General features: G+C 41.4%; 1 protein-coding gene across 2 annotated transcripts in view; it reads right to left on the bottom strand.

The window, feature by feature from the left end:
- The window catches only part of ccny (cyclin Y), a 244,030-nt gene that overhangs the window by 50,194 nt on the left and 178,351 nt on the right, over positions 1-15,485 (bottom strand). For both annotated transcript variants that reach the window (XM_072253993.1, XM_072253994.1), the window contains exon 2: positions 9,807-9,881. In XM_072253993.1, coding sequence (XP_072110094.1) covers positions 9,807-9,881 — 75 coding nt within the window. The remainder of the gene's footprint in view (positions 1-9,806; positions 9,882-15,485) is intronic.

The raw sequence follows: 15,485 nt of genomic DNA, 5'->3' as shown, positions 1-15,485 counted from the left end.
ATTTTTGTGAAAAAAAATTTCAATTAGCATAGTAATACTTTTAGAATTGCTAAGTCATGAATCCAGTTATTATTTCTTTAGAACTGTTCAGCAAAACCATTGACTTAGAGATTGCATAGTATTTCCTTAGTGCATGCGTAGATCATAATCACCCTAGTACCGAAGAAAATAAGGTAACATGTCTTAATGGCTAATGCCTGGTGTGTTTGACATCCACCGTCTGAAGTGTTTCACACATCAACCCAAATCCCCAGGCAACTTCGACCCACTGCAAGTCACCTCTGAAGCAAACCCCCACAGTAGAGATGCCATTTTCCTGGACCTACAGTACATTCACCACTGGAGCATCTGGATAATAACAACTACTACTACAACTACACAGTGATTACAGCTCCACCTTTAATAAGTACTTAAGTGGGGAAGTATTTCATTACAGCAGCAACATTTAAAAACACACTTAGCAATAATAATTAATAATGATAAATATAACTAATGAAGTACAGAACAATAATATAGACAATAATAATTTATGCAATAACAATGTACAAAATAATAAAACAGAGACTATTGTACTATGATGTGTGTTCTCCTGTCACACAGAGGTGAACTGTTGTATATGCTTATTGCATTTAATAGCATGATTCCATACCAACTCATCTCTAAATTCCTGTACTTGGGATTCAACACTATCCTTAGGAAATGGATTCTTGGCTTCCTGACCATCAGGCTGCAATCAGTAAAGATGGGCATCAACATCTCTGCCATAATTATTCTCAACACTGGTGACCACGAGAATGAGTCAACAGTCCCCCATCTTTACTCCCAATCACCATGACTACAAGTTTGCAGACGATACCACCTCAGTGGGACGAATCTCCAGGTAATAATGAATTTGCGTAAAGTAGATAGAGAACCTGGCGAAATGGTGTCAATGACAGCAACCTTTCCCTCAATGTCAGCTAAACAAAAGGTTTAGCCATTGACTTCAGCAAGTGGGGTGCCCACATACTCTTGTTTAAATCAATGGTGTTGAGGTAAACATGGTTAACAGCTTCAAACTCCAAGAAATAAGTATCACTGATAGCCTTTTCTGGCCTAAACACATACTCTCAGTGCCAACATTATTCGATAGCTCCTGTACCTAATAACGTGCCCACTGAGTGTACAATCATGGTCTTCTGCTGCTGCAGCCCACCTACTTCAAAGTTTGACGTGTGTGTTCAGAGATGCTCTTCCGCACAGCAATGTTGTAATTATGGTTACTTGAGTTACTGTCACCTTCCTATCAGCTTGAACCAGTCTGGTTACTGGTCTAAACAAAAACTGAACTTGTTGACCATCTCTGCATGATTTTATGTATTGAGATGCTACCACATGATTGGCCGATTAGATACTTGCAATAACGAGCTTGTGTACAGATGTACCCAATAAAGGAGTCACTGACACCATGGCCAAAAAAGCACACCAGCATCTCTACTTTCTCAGAAACTAAAGAATTTCAGAATGTCTCCATTGACAATTACCATTCTTTACAGATGCATCAAGGATAGTTTCCTATCCAGATGGATCACAGATTGCTATGGCAACTGCTCTGCATAAGACCACAATAAATTGCAAACTTGGAATCACAGTTCAGCAGTCATAAAAATTAATCTCTTCCCTATGGACTCTCCTTTTTTCTCCTCCTCAGCCCCATTCCCCAGCCTTCTCCCCATAACTTTTAATGCCTTCACCAACTTTACCTGAAAGTTAACCTTCAGGGTGTTCTGTACAAGGACTCCCAAGTCCCTTTGCATCTAAGATTTTTGGATTTTCTCCCCATTTAGAAAATAGTCTGCACATTTATTTCTACTACCAAAGTGCATGACAATGCATTTTCCAACACTGTATTTCATTTGCCACTTTCTTGCCCATCCTCCTGATCTGTCTAAGTCCTTCACAGCCTAGCTGTTTACTCAACACTACCTGCCCCTCCACCAATCTTCATATCATCTGCAAACATGGCAACAAAGCCATCTATTCCATCATCTAAATCATTGATATACAGCATAAAAAGAAGCAGTCCTAACACCGAACCCTGCAGAACACTACTAGTCACTGGCAGCCAACCAGAAATAGATCCTTTTATTCCCACTCGCTGCCTCCTACCAATCAGCCAATGCTCTCACCATGCCAGTAACTTTCCTGTAATACCATGGGCTTTTAACTTGGTAAGAAACCTCATATGTGGTACCATGTCAAAGGCCTTCTGAAAGTCCAAGTATAGAACATCCACTGCATCCTCTGTATCTATCCTAGCTATAATCTCCTCAAAATATTCCAAAACGTTTCCCTCCAGGAAACCATGCTGACTTTGTCCTATCTTGTCCTGTGTCACCAAGTACTCCATAACCTCATCTTTAACAACTGACTCCAACATCTTCCCAACCACTGAGGTTAGGCTAACTGGTCTTTAATTTCCTTTGTGCTGCCTTCCTCTTTTCTTAAAGAGTGGAATGACATTTGCAATTTTCCAGTTCTCTGGCACCATGCTAAAGTCAAATGATTTTTTAAAGATCAATACTAATGCCTCCACAATCTCTGCCACTACCTCTTTCAGAATGCTTCAGGTGCAGTTCATCTGGTCCAGATGACCTATGTATCCTTAGGTCCTTCAGCTTTTTGAGCACCTCTCTCTTGCAATAGTAACTGCACTCACTTCTCTTCCCTCGCACCCTTCAACACCTGGCACACCGTTAGTGTCTTCCACAGGGAAGATAAGATACTCATTCAGTTCATCTACCATCTCCTTGTCCCCCATTATTATTTCTCCAGCCTCATTTTCTAGCAGCCCTATATCCACTCTCATCTTTTTTATTTTTTTACACAACACCTGAAAAAACTTCTACTTTCCACTTTCAAACAACAGAAAATCTGCAGATGCTGGAAATCCAAACAACACACACAAAATGCGGGAGGAACTCAGCAGGCCAGGCAACATCTATGGAAAAAAGTACATCTGACATTTCAGGCCGAGACCCTTCAGCAGAACAAGACCACAAGAAATTGCAGAGTTGTATACACAGTTCAGCACATTGTAAAAACGAACCTCTACTCTATGGACTGTCTACATTTTTCATTGCCTCCTTAAAACAACCAAGAAGTCAGTCCTGCCAAAGAGTCTCGGCCCAAAACATTGTCTGTATTTTTTTCTATATATGCTGCCTAGCCTGCCGAATTCCTCCAGAATTTTGTGTTTTGCTTACCATCCACTTTGATATTATTTGCTAGCTTGCTTTCATATTTCATCTTTTCCCTCCTAATGATTCTTTTAGTTATTCTCTGTAGGCTTTTAAATGCTTCCCAATCCTCTATCTTCCCACTAATTTTTGCTTTGTTGTATGCCCTCTCCTTTGCTTTTACATTAGCTTTGACTTCCGTTGTCAGCCACAGTTGTACTATTGAACTATTTGAGTATTTCTTCATTTTTGGAATACATCTACCCGCTACCTTCTTCATTTTTCCCAGAAACTCATGCCGTTGTTGCTCTGCTGTCATCCCTGCCAGAAGCTCCTTCCAGTTTACTTTGGCCAACTCTTCTCTCATACAACTGTAATTTCCTTTACTGCACTGAAATACTGCTACATCACACTTTACTTTCTCCATATCAGGTTTCAAGTTGAACACAATCATATTGTGATCACTGGTTCCTAAGAGTTCTTTTACCTTAAGCTCCCGAATCACCTCCAGTCCATTACAAAACACCCAATCCAGTATAGCTGATCCCCTAGTAGGCTCAATGACAAACTGCTCTAAAACGCTATCTCTTAGGCACTCAACAAACTCACTCTCTTGAGATCCATTACCAACCTGATTTTCCCAATCGACCTGCATGTTAAAATCTCCCATAACGATGCTGAGGATGTTCTACGAATCTGTGGTGGCCAATGCTATCATGTTTGCTGTTGTGTGCTGGGGCAGCAGGCTGAGGGTAGTAGACACCAACAGAATCAACAGACTCATTCGTAAGGCCAGTGATGTTGTGGGGATGGAACTGGACTCTCTGACGGTGGTGTCTGAAAAAAGGATGTTGTCCAAGTTGCATGCCATCTTGGTCAATGTCTCCCATCCACTACATAATGTACTGGTTGGGCACAGGAGTACATTCAGCCAGAGACTCATTCCACCGAGATGCAACACAGAGAGTCATAGGAAGTCATTCCTGCCTGTGGCCATCAAACTTTACAACTGCTCCCTTGGAGGGTCAGACACCCTGAGCCAATAGGCTGGTCCTGGACTTATTTCCCGGCATAATTTACATATTACTATTTAACTATTTATGGTTTTATTACTATTTAATTATTTATGGTGCAACTGTAATGAAAACCAATTTCTCCTGGGATCAATAAAGTATGACTATGACTATGGCTATGACTACTATAACATTGCCCTTTTGGCTCGCCTGTTCTATTTCCTATTGTAACCTGTGGTCCATCTCCCAGCCACTGTTGGGAGGCCTGTATACAATTGCCATCAATATCCTTTTAAGACCATAAGACAAGACAAAGGAGCAGAAGGTGGCCATTCAGCCCATCCAGTCTGCTCTTATCACGAGCTGATCCATTCTCCCATTTAGTCCCAATCCCCCACCTTCTCACCATAACCACAACCATTTTACTCTTGCAGTTTCTTAACTCAACCTACAAGGATTCACCATCTTCCAATCCTATGTTGCATCTTTCTACTGATTTGATGCCATTCTTTACCAATAGAGCCACACCACCCCCTTTTCCTACCTTCCCATCCCTCCAATATAACGTGTAACCTTGGATATTTAGCTCCCAACTATAACCATCCTTCAGCCACGATTCAGTGATGGCCACAACATCATACCTGGCGATCTGTAATATTGCAACAAGATCATCCACCTTATTTCTTATACTACATGCATGTACATACAACACATTGAGTACCGTATTTGCTGTCCTTCCTGACCCTGCATTCCTAATGATTTGATACTCAGCCTGTTGGGTGCAACCAAGTCCCATCACCTGCCTGTCTTCCCTGACAATCTGACTGCAGGCTATCTTTACTTTTTTACTATCTATCCTATCCTGAGTCCCTTCACTCCAGTTCCCACGCCCCTGCTAAGTTAGTTTAAACCCTCCTCAAAAGCTCTAACAAACCTGCCCATGAGAATATTGGTCCCCCTTGGGTTCAGGTGCAACCCGTCACTTTTGAACACTTCATGCCTCCCCCAGAAGAGATCCCAATGATCTAAGAACCTGAAGTTCCGCCCCCTGCACCAGCTTCTCAGCCACGCATTTATCTGCCAAATCATCCTGTTTCTACCCTCACTGGTGTGTGGCACAGGCAGCAATCCAGAAAGTAATACCCAGGAGGTCCTGCTTCTCAGCTTTCTAACTAGCTCTCTAAATTCTCTTTTCAGGATCTCATTGCTTTTCCTTCCTATGTCATTGGTACCAATATGTACCAAGACATCTGGCTGCTCTCCCTCCCCCTCCAAAATGTTGTGGACGTGATCCGAGACATCCCTGACCCTGGCACCTGGGAGGCGACATACCATCCGGGTGTCCCGTTCACATCCACAGAATCTCCCATCTGTTCCCCTCACTATTGAGTCCCTTCACAATCACTTCCCTCCACTCCCCCTTTCCCTTCTGCACCAAGGACCTATGCTCAGTGCCAGTAACCGGTTCTCCGTGGCATTCCCCTGGGAGGTCAACCCCCACAACAGTATCCAAAATGGTATATGTATTTTTGAGGGGAAAGGCCACAGGGGTGCTTTGCGCTAACTGCCTACTCGCATTTCCATTTCTCCTGACAGTCACCCTGCTACTCGCCTCCTGCAACTTAGGGGTGACCATTTTCCTGTAAATCTGATTATCTCCTCATTCTCCCATACAAGCCAAAGGTCATCCAGCTGCTGCTCCAGATCCCTAACACGGTCTTCCTGGAGCTGCAACCAGATGCACTTCACACAGATGTAGTTCCCTGGGAAGAACACACAACAACCATTTACTACACTAAGTACAGAAAGAGGAAAAAAGGGGAACTTTAACAAAAGCTTACCCAAAGCTCAGACCTCTTCCGAGCCGTAGATTCCTTTGAGCCAAAGCCCGACACTCCTACTCTCACCACTGGCCTACTCCCAACAATGACCGCTCCACTTGTCCCTTCTGTCCTTTTAAAAAAGCCCCGCTGACCTGTGAGAAACCTCGTCACTGTGGCCTGCCCCTGCCGCTGACTGGGATGCCGGAATGAGCTCGAACGCCCGCAAAGGTCTCCTCTTAAACAAGTGTCGCTGACCTGCGAGAACCTCGTCGCCATGGCCTGCTGTTGCCACTGACTGGGCTGTCGAAATCAAAGACCACCTGCTACATTCTCTTTTCCGCCCTCTTCCACCAGACAGGAAATGAAGAAATAAGCCTGGAAGCAGGTACCACCAGGTTCCATCCTGCTGTTATTAGAATGTTGAATGCCTTTTCACACATTAATATGGACTCTTGACCTCACAACTTACCTCATCATGGCCCTGCACCTTATTGTTTGGCACTAGTGCATTTCCCTTACAATTGTGACAACATATTCTGCTTTCTGTTATTGATTTTACCCTGTACTATTTCAACATACTGCTGTGATCAAATGATTTGTACGGATGGCATGAAAAGCAAAGGTTTTCACTAGTGTGCGTGACAATAACAAATGTAATTGAAACTTAATATAATCCACATGGGGATATACAGGCATTCACCCCCGATATTTATTTTGCTTTCTCTTAAGTCCACCTTAGGCCATAAATAATCCGCATAATAACAAATTTTCTATTCTTGGAGCAAAAGAAGTTTATCCTGAAAACCTTTATGGATTTATAGTGTCCAGCCTTCAGTTCCAGCTGCCCAGTAAATGGAATAGTTCTCTATGAATCCACAGTGAAGACCTCTGCGATGCAGACTTTGGCATTCTATTTCCTACAGGATGGAGCTCTCGTCTCCAAATTCTGTCCTGATGAGCACATCTTCAAAAATCTAAGCATCCTCGTGAATCCTTCGCACCAACTTCAGTCTCTCCAAATCTCTTTTATATTACAGAGACCAGAACTGTGCATGAGCCAATAACTTAGCTTCAAAATACCTATAATATAAGATCTCTTTGATATTGACCGCCTCCGGGCTGGTACACTTTTCTTTTCATTACATGAAAGATGTGGAGGCTTTGGAACGGGTGACAAAGAGCTTCAGGAGAATGCTACCTGGATTAAAGAACATTAGCTATAAGGAGAGGTTGGGCAAACCTGACAGAAGATAATTAAATTATGAGGGGCCTAGGAAGACAGTCAAAGTCTTTCACCCCAGGGTGAAAATATCAAGCTCAGAAGGGGAAAAGCTTGAAGTATGTGAGGCAATTGTTTTTTTTATATACATACAGTGAGTGGCAGGAGACCAAAATGAGCTGCTTGATGCTTGATTAAACTAATCCAATCTGCTCACACATGGTCTATATCCCTCTATTACTTGCTTGTTCATGTGCCTATCGAAATGCCTCTTAAATGTTACTATTATATCTGCTTTCACAACTACTCTCTATGTCAAAAAAATTGCCTTGCAAATCTTCTTTAATCTTTGCCCCTCTCAGATTTAGCACTGGACATTTCCACCCTGGGAGTGAAAAGACTGTCTACCCCTCATAACTTATACACTTCTATCCTGTCACACTTCAGCCTCTGACACTTCAACTAAAGACTGTTCCAGGCAACCTAAGGGTCCTGTATACCTTCCTCTTATGTTTGGCCTCAAAGTGGAATAATAACAGGCACACACAAGAATAATACCCCTCCCCCTTTACTCTGTCTTTTATAGCTAAGCCAATTTTGAATCCAATCTGCCGTGTTAGTGTGGATACCATGTGCCTTAATCCTCTGTATCGGCCTACCATGAGGGACTTGGTTAACTGCTTTACCATAAGTCCATGTGGACAACATCCACTGTTCCACCCCTATCAATTATCTTTGTCATCTTCCCAAAGAAACAAGCAAGCTGCCAGCACATGTGGTGCATAAGAGCTCAATTTCAATGTTTAAGAGAAGTCAAGGTAAATAATGGTAGGAGTATGGAGGGCTATAGTCCCGGTGCAGTTCGATGGAAGTAGACAGTTTAAGTGGCTTGTCATGAACTAGATGGGCGGAAGGGCTTGTTTCTGTGCTGTACTTTTCTATAACTCTATAAGAAACCACATCCCTCATACAAAGAAGTACTAATTATGCCAGAACGTCCAGGCTTTTCCAGATGCGAGTACTAGCTCCTTTCCCCCTAGGAATCTTCTCCAGTAATTTCCCTACCACTAATGTGAGGCTCATCAACAAATGCTTTCCTAGTTTGTCCATAGTGCTGTCCTTAAACAAAGAAAGAACATTAGCTTTATATCTTGAAGATTCCTGCAGCCCTTGCATGTGCATCAATTAATTAATTGCAAAGATTAATTCCCTGAATAAACAAATCTGTCTGCGTCTGAAAATCTCATTTTTAGTTAACAACTGCGTTGTTTTTCCAACAACTATCGTTCCTGAGGCCAAATAGAAATCAATGGAAATAAATTTCAATGGAATAATACCAGTTTTGTGATTATTCAACAATTAAAAGAACATAAATGCTAAAAGCTTACCCTTTTATGTTTGAATGTCATGATCTTAAAAATAGTGAACTGGTGAAGACTTGCTGCTAGTGAAGGCAAAGTGTACTGCCGAGTTTTTAGCTTAACTCAGCTCTTTTGATGGCCATTGTAGTTTTGTGTCACAGTACTTAAAGACTTTTCTTTAACAAAGGCACACTATTCATTAACCAATCAAGACCCAACAAATTCTCAAGAATTCACTACATTTTTAAAGTGTCTATTTAAATGTCAATTTGCCTATACTTCAACAGCAGTTATCCATGTTTCACTCAGTCACCTATTCCTCTGAATTATTCAAACCAATGATTTAACAGCTCTTGCTAATTAGGCAGTTTCATCATCATTAAATGGCATGGCTGATGGATGAGGAACTGAGCCGCTGCTGAACATTTTCACATCTGTAAGTTGAAAATTAATCGGGAACACAATTTAACAACCATTGTCAACAGTGGAGATGTATTCGCATCTGCAGACACACCATAAAGACTGTAATTGATTTAAGCGCAGCCACTCTTGTTATGCAGGAAAAAATGCAAAATCTCACTTCTCCACAATAACAAATGAACAAATAACCAAAGAATTACTGGGGCTTTTGACTGAGAGAGGAATGATTGCCACCATGCTCGGGCAATCTTCCCTATCAAGTCCACTGGGATCTTTACGTTCACCTGACTGGACTGGCAAACAGGGCCGCAGTTTAATATCTTCTCCGAAAGGCGGAAGCATTTTGCAATGCAACATTCACAATGCTGTTCTGCAAGAATCTTTCCACTGGTCCATGCACATTTTATGCTGTATAAGGAACACTCCAGCCACATCTGGAGTCACATCCTCACACTTCTAGTCAACAGGGAGCATTTTTATTGTTGTGAGCAGAGAAACACTGTATCCAAATCCAATTTTATCTGCCAGAAATTAGAATTATGAGGACATCTGAGAAAACTGCAGTTATTTACTTTAGAAAATAAAAAACTTCCAGGTGATTCAATAAATTATTGAATACTCCAAGAACTGAACTCATTGGCATAATGCGAGTATTATTATTATTATTCAAACTGAAAATTATGTCAAATATTTTATCTACAAAAATATTATGTATTCCTAATGAAAATAGATATGAGTAATAGACTACTCACCGTCTGTTTGAGACTTGCTTAAAAACATGGTACTAGCACGAGGGTGGTCTGAAGGGTTGAATTCCATGTTTAAATCTAGACAGAAAAAAACACAAAAAATGAGTTGGCGTTAATGAAAAACAACTTGTTGTAACATCCACAATTTTAAACGTCCTATCATTTCATCTTCAGTGTTGTAGTCTCAAAGTTCAAAATAAATTTATTCTTAAAGAACATACATGTCGCAATATACAACACTTAGATTCACTTTCTTATGGGCATACACAGTAAATCCACAATAGAACAATAACCGTAATAGAATCAATGAAAGGCCACACCAATTTGGATGCTCAACCAGTGTGCAGAAGACAGAAAAATGTGCAAATACAAAAATGAAGAAATAATAATAATAATAAATAAATAAGCAATAAATATCGAGAACATGAGATGAAGAGTGGATGAAAGTGAGTCCATGGGTTGTGGGAACATTTCAATGATGGGGCAAGTAAAGTTGAGTGAAGTTATCCCCTCTGGTTCAACAGCTTGACGTTGAGTATTAATAACTGTTCCTGGACCTGGTGGTGTGAGTCCTGAGGCTCCTGTACCTTCTTCTTACATGTCAGCAGCAAGAATAATGCATGTCCCGGCTGGGCGGTGCGGGAGGGGGGGAGTGGAAATTCCTAATGATGTATGCTACAACAATGCTTCATGTAGATGTGATCAATGGTGGGGAGAGCTTTACCCATGATTCACTAAGCCATATTCACAACATTTTGTAGGATTTTCTGTTCAAGGGCCCCCCCTCACTGGACCCCCAACCGTTCAACAGACAACACCATTGCCACCACCCACCACGTGGCTCTCACCCTCCTCCGCAAAAAAGACACATACGTTCGAATGCTGCTCATAGATTTCAGTTCAGCATTCAACACAATCATTCCTAAGCACCTGATTGGAAAGCTGTGCCTGCTGGGCCTGAACACCTCCCTCCGCAACTGGATCCTGGACTTCCTGACTGGGAGACCTCAGTCAGTCCGAATCGGGAGCAGCATCTCCAACACCATCACACTGAGCACGGGGGCCCCCCAAGGCTGTGTGCTCAGTCCACTGCTGTTCACTCTGCTGACCCACGACTGTGCTGCAACACACAGCTCGAACCACATCATCAAGTTCGCCGATGACACGACCGTGGTGGGTCTCATCAGCAAGAATGACGAGTCAGCATACAGAGAAGAGGTGCAGTGGCTAACGGACTGGTGCAGACCCAACAACCTGTCTCTGAATGTGAACAAAACAAAAGAGATGGTTGTTGAATTCAGAAAGACACGGAGCGACCACTCTCCGCTGAACATCGACGGCTCCTCCGTAGAGATCGTTAACAGCACAAACTTCTTGGTGTTCACCTGGCAGAGAATTTCACCTGGTCCCTCAACACCAGCTCCATTGCCAAGAAAGCTCAGCAGCGTCTCTACTTTCTGCGAAAGCTGGAAAAAGTCCATCTTCCACCCCCCATCCTCACCACATTCTACAGAGGAGGTATTGAGAGTTACCACCTGGTTCAGAAATTGCACTGTCTCGGATCGCAAGACCCCACAGCGGATAGTGAGGTCAGCTGAAGGGATCATCGGGGTCTCTCTTCCCGCCATTACAGACATTTACACCACACGCTGCATCCATAAAGCAAACAGCATTGAGAAGGACCCCGCGCACCCCTCATACAAACTCTTCTCCCTCCTGCCATCTGGCAAAAGGTACCATAGCATTCGGGCTCTCACGACCAGACTGTGTAACAGTTTCTTCCCCCAAGCCATCAGACTCCTCAATACCCAGAGTCTAGTCTGACACACACACACACACACACTCAACTGAACACCACTCCACTCCCTTTGCAATTTTTGCTCATTGCTTTGTCAATTCCTGCTAAAACTGTTTACATTGTTTACATTTACATCATTTATTATTATATTGTAATTTGTCCTTTACTGTGACTATTGTCTTGTTTATTAATTATTGTATTGTCTTGCACTGTTTTGTGCACTTTATATAGTCCCGTGTAGGCCTGAAGTCTAATGTAGTTTTGTGTTGTTTCACGTAGTCTAGTGTAGTTTTGTATTTCATGCAGCACCATGGTCCTGGAGGATTGTTGTTTCGTTTTTACTGTGTACCCAGCAATTATGGTTGAAATGACAATAAAAGCAACTTGACTTGACTTGGTGTTCCATTGCTGTGATGCAGCCAGTCAATATACTCTCCACTACACATCTTTAGATTAGATTAGATTATGAGGACACGCAGCCCTCTTTTATTGTCATTTAGTAATGCATGCATTAAGAAATGATACAATGTTTTTCCAAAATGATATCACAGAAACACATGACAAACCAAGACTGAAAATCTGACAAAAACCACGTAATTATAACATGTAGTTACAACAGTGCAAAGCAATATCGTAATTTGATAAGAACAGACCATGGGCGCCGTAAAAGTCTCAAAGTCTCTCAAAAGTCTCATCATTTCACGGAGACGGTAAACCTCCAGTGCCGCAAACTTGCTGATGCAGCATCCCAGAACCATCCAACCACAGTCCGACTCCGAGTCCGTCCAAAAACTCCGAGCCTCCGACCAGCTCTCCGACATCGAGCACCGAGCACCATCTCTGCCGAGCGTTTCGACCCCGGCCCCGGCAACAGGCAGTAGGCAAAGCCGAGGATTTGGGGCCTTCCCCTCTGGAGATTCTCGATCGCACAGTAGCAGCGGCAGCGAAGCAGGCATTTCAGAAGTTTCTCCAGATGTTCCTCCGTGCTTCTTCACATCTGTCTCTTATCAAATCAGGATTGTGCATGGCATCCTACTTCACAGATACAATATCATTTGGAACGGCCGCGTGCGCTGCATCGCGCCATCTTCTCCTCCCTCCCAAACATCTATAGAAGTTTGTCAAAGTTTTAGATGTCTTTGCAAACTCGTAAGGAAACAGAGGCTTTCCTTGAAATTGCACTTACAAAATACACCACAGTTATCTGGCTGGGTAACTTTAGGAGTACATTCCAAACTTGATGTCTCTACCCCCTTTTCAATGTAACTGTTCTGACAGGGGCTTTGGAAGGATAAGAACACCATGTCAACTCGAGATCATCATCCTGACTTAAAAATATTGGCAGCTGGCTCTAAATTAAAACAAGGCTAATTCCACGTCAGAACTGCCAAGGATATCAAAAAGCTTTTCAAATTTCAGCTAACAGGAAAAAGGAAATGAACATCAACACAGATCCTACACAAAATAATGAGAGATAGGAAGGTGTTCTTCATTTCCAAACTGCCTCACTGCACTCTAAAGCATTGAATATCACATAAAATATTCTGCAGTCATAGTCACAAAGATTACAATGAGTTAACCAATTTGTACATAGCTAACTCCTAACAAAAGCTTTGTGATAGTGCCAAGCAATATGTGCTAATGGCACCGAATGAGTGATGAACACAGGCCAGGATACTGGGAATAACTCAACAGTGTTACTTCAGAATGGTGCTATGGGACCTTTTATCCGAAAAGAGCTGAATGAAATCATTAGTGGTGATAGTCATCACTCACCACAAACCTTTGGATTAAGTTCCATTTCATAATTGAGAATTTGCTGGAAAGCTCCAACCGTAGGGACGAGACCCTGATCTATGGCCAGATCCTCTGCATGTAAATCCTATGAGGGCTGGAGTAAGCACCACATATGCAATTGTTCGGAAATCTTTGAGATCAGCCAAGCTGCACTCTCTAAATCACCAAATATCATTACACATGCAGAGGTATTCACAATGAAATAAGCTAAAAAGCTAAAAGTTCACGTTGAAAAATAAAATAAAAATACTCCTGAAAGTACTTCAGAAAAGCATTCAAATAACATTTAGATAAAGAATTAAAATTTAACCTCATACTCCCTCAAAGTTTTTCTCCTCCACTGAATAAATAGAGAAGTCTCTGTTCTAATTCAGAACGGACAACTTGAGCCAAAGTGCCTGTTTGTATGCTGGACAACTTTATGACTATAACTAGGCAGAGCTGATTTGAAGTGGATCTTCAGGGTGAATGATACAGAACTACTTCAAATTCTTGCTCCATAGTGGGATTCATGCTTGCATGAAAATCCCAAACTTGCTGGAAATTTTGTCATTCTGCATGCAACTTCTGGATCTTCCCACAAAACTGGCATTTCTCTTCAGAGGAATAGAAACTATGGGAATAGAATTTCTCCAGGGATGTTTTCAGGAAAATAGCAAATTTGAGGCAAGATTCAGAGTTCAATTACACACATGGATCTAATCAGCCTGCCCACAGAAAGAAACTGCAGCCATAAGAGTAGAAGCAAAAACACACTAAGGCTGGGCCAATGACTGATGTAACAGGAACTAGGTCAAGATTGACAAAACTGCAGAGCTTTACATTTTATATAAATCAGCTTTACGGTTATCACAAATACATGCAAATGTTGGTTAGACTTCCTGAAGAGCAGTAAGCGTTATCAGTTACAAGAAACAGGATAATACAAGTTTACATTTTGATTAAAAGTTCCTGAAAGTTGCCATGATTTGTGATAAACAGTTACCCTGCAAAAATTTAAACTGCAGGCAGACTGAAACAGAACACATGTTTCATTATGTGTACATGTGTCTTGCATTATGGATTCATCATTTGCTTTTCCGATGTTTAAAAAACAATTTGAGAATTCTGTATTCTTAAGTCTTACCAACTATAGAAAGGAAATCACAATTTAAAGATTTTCTGCAACAGTGATCTTGTTTTGCCTCATTCTGCAACTGAGATGTATCCAATAAGGATTGAACTGTCATTGCCATTATGGTTTAAGGACTAGACATAAGAATGTCACATGCCCACAGCCATCAATGCAGAACTAAAAGTGAATACACAGTGTTTGAAAATGAAGGAAATGTATACAGTTTTTGAAAACACACACTTAATTTTAAACATTGATCTATCTGCTGCAAAATCAGTTTAATATTTCAGAGACTAATAATTCCTAAAATTTAACTTAAAGTTCCAAGCAATCACACATTCAAAGAAATCTTCCTAGTACACTCAGAACCTTTCACAACGGTGGTACATCACTGAAGGTGGCCAGTCAGCCGACGAACTTTATTTCAATAGAAACTGTGAGGTACTCGGTATCGCAAATTCTTTACAAATATGTCATTTGACAATCACCATGAAAATGTTTCATACTATTTCTGGCTGTAAGCACTACAGCCATGATTTTTTAAAATGTTATTGGTAAAAATTTTAAGAAATCCTGCAAATATGAGGGATAGAATTTGAGAGCTTAAAAATGTGAGGGGAAATGTTATGAAAATAAAACATCACATACAAAACACAACTTGTATTGCAGTGACTAATTCATATGCATTTAACTAAATAGTTGTAAGGATTACCTCTACATACTTAGTGAACTAAGTAGTGGTACACAGCATACCATAAATGAATGAAGTGGTAAGGATTCTATAAATTGCCTCAGCATCATAAGACTAGATAGATTGGAACAAACGTAAAAAGGGACTGTACACTGTTAACAGCAGGACCCTAACCAATGCTGATGTACAGAGGGATCTGGATGTCCATGTCCATAGCTCCATGAAAGTGGCTGTACACATTGATAGGATGGTTAAAAAAAAAAGCTTATGGCATGCTTTTAT

The sequence above is a fragment of the Mobula birostris genome, chromosome 3 (genome assembly GCF_030028105.1).
Source record: "Mobula birostris isolate sMobBir1 chromosome 3, sMobBir1.hap1, whole genome shotgun sequence".
In the NCBI taxonomy this organism is placed as follows: Eukaryota; Metazoa; Chordata; class Chondrichthyes; order Myliobatiformes; family Myliobatidae; genus Mobula; species Mobula birostris.
This window is presented reverse-complemented; position numbering and strand designations above follow the sequence as displayed.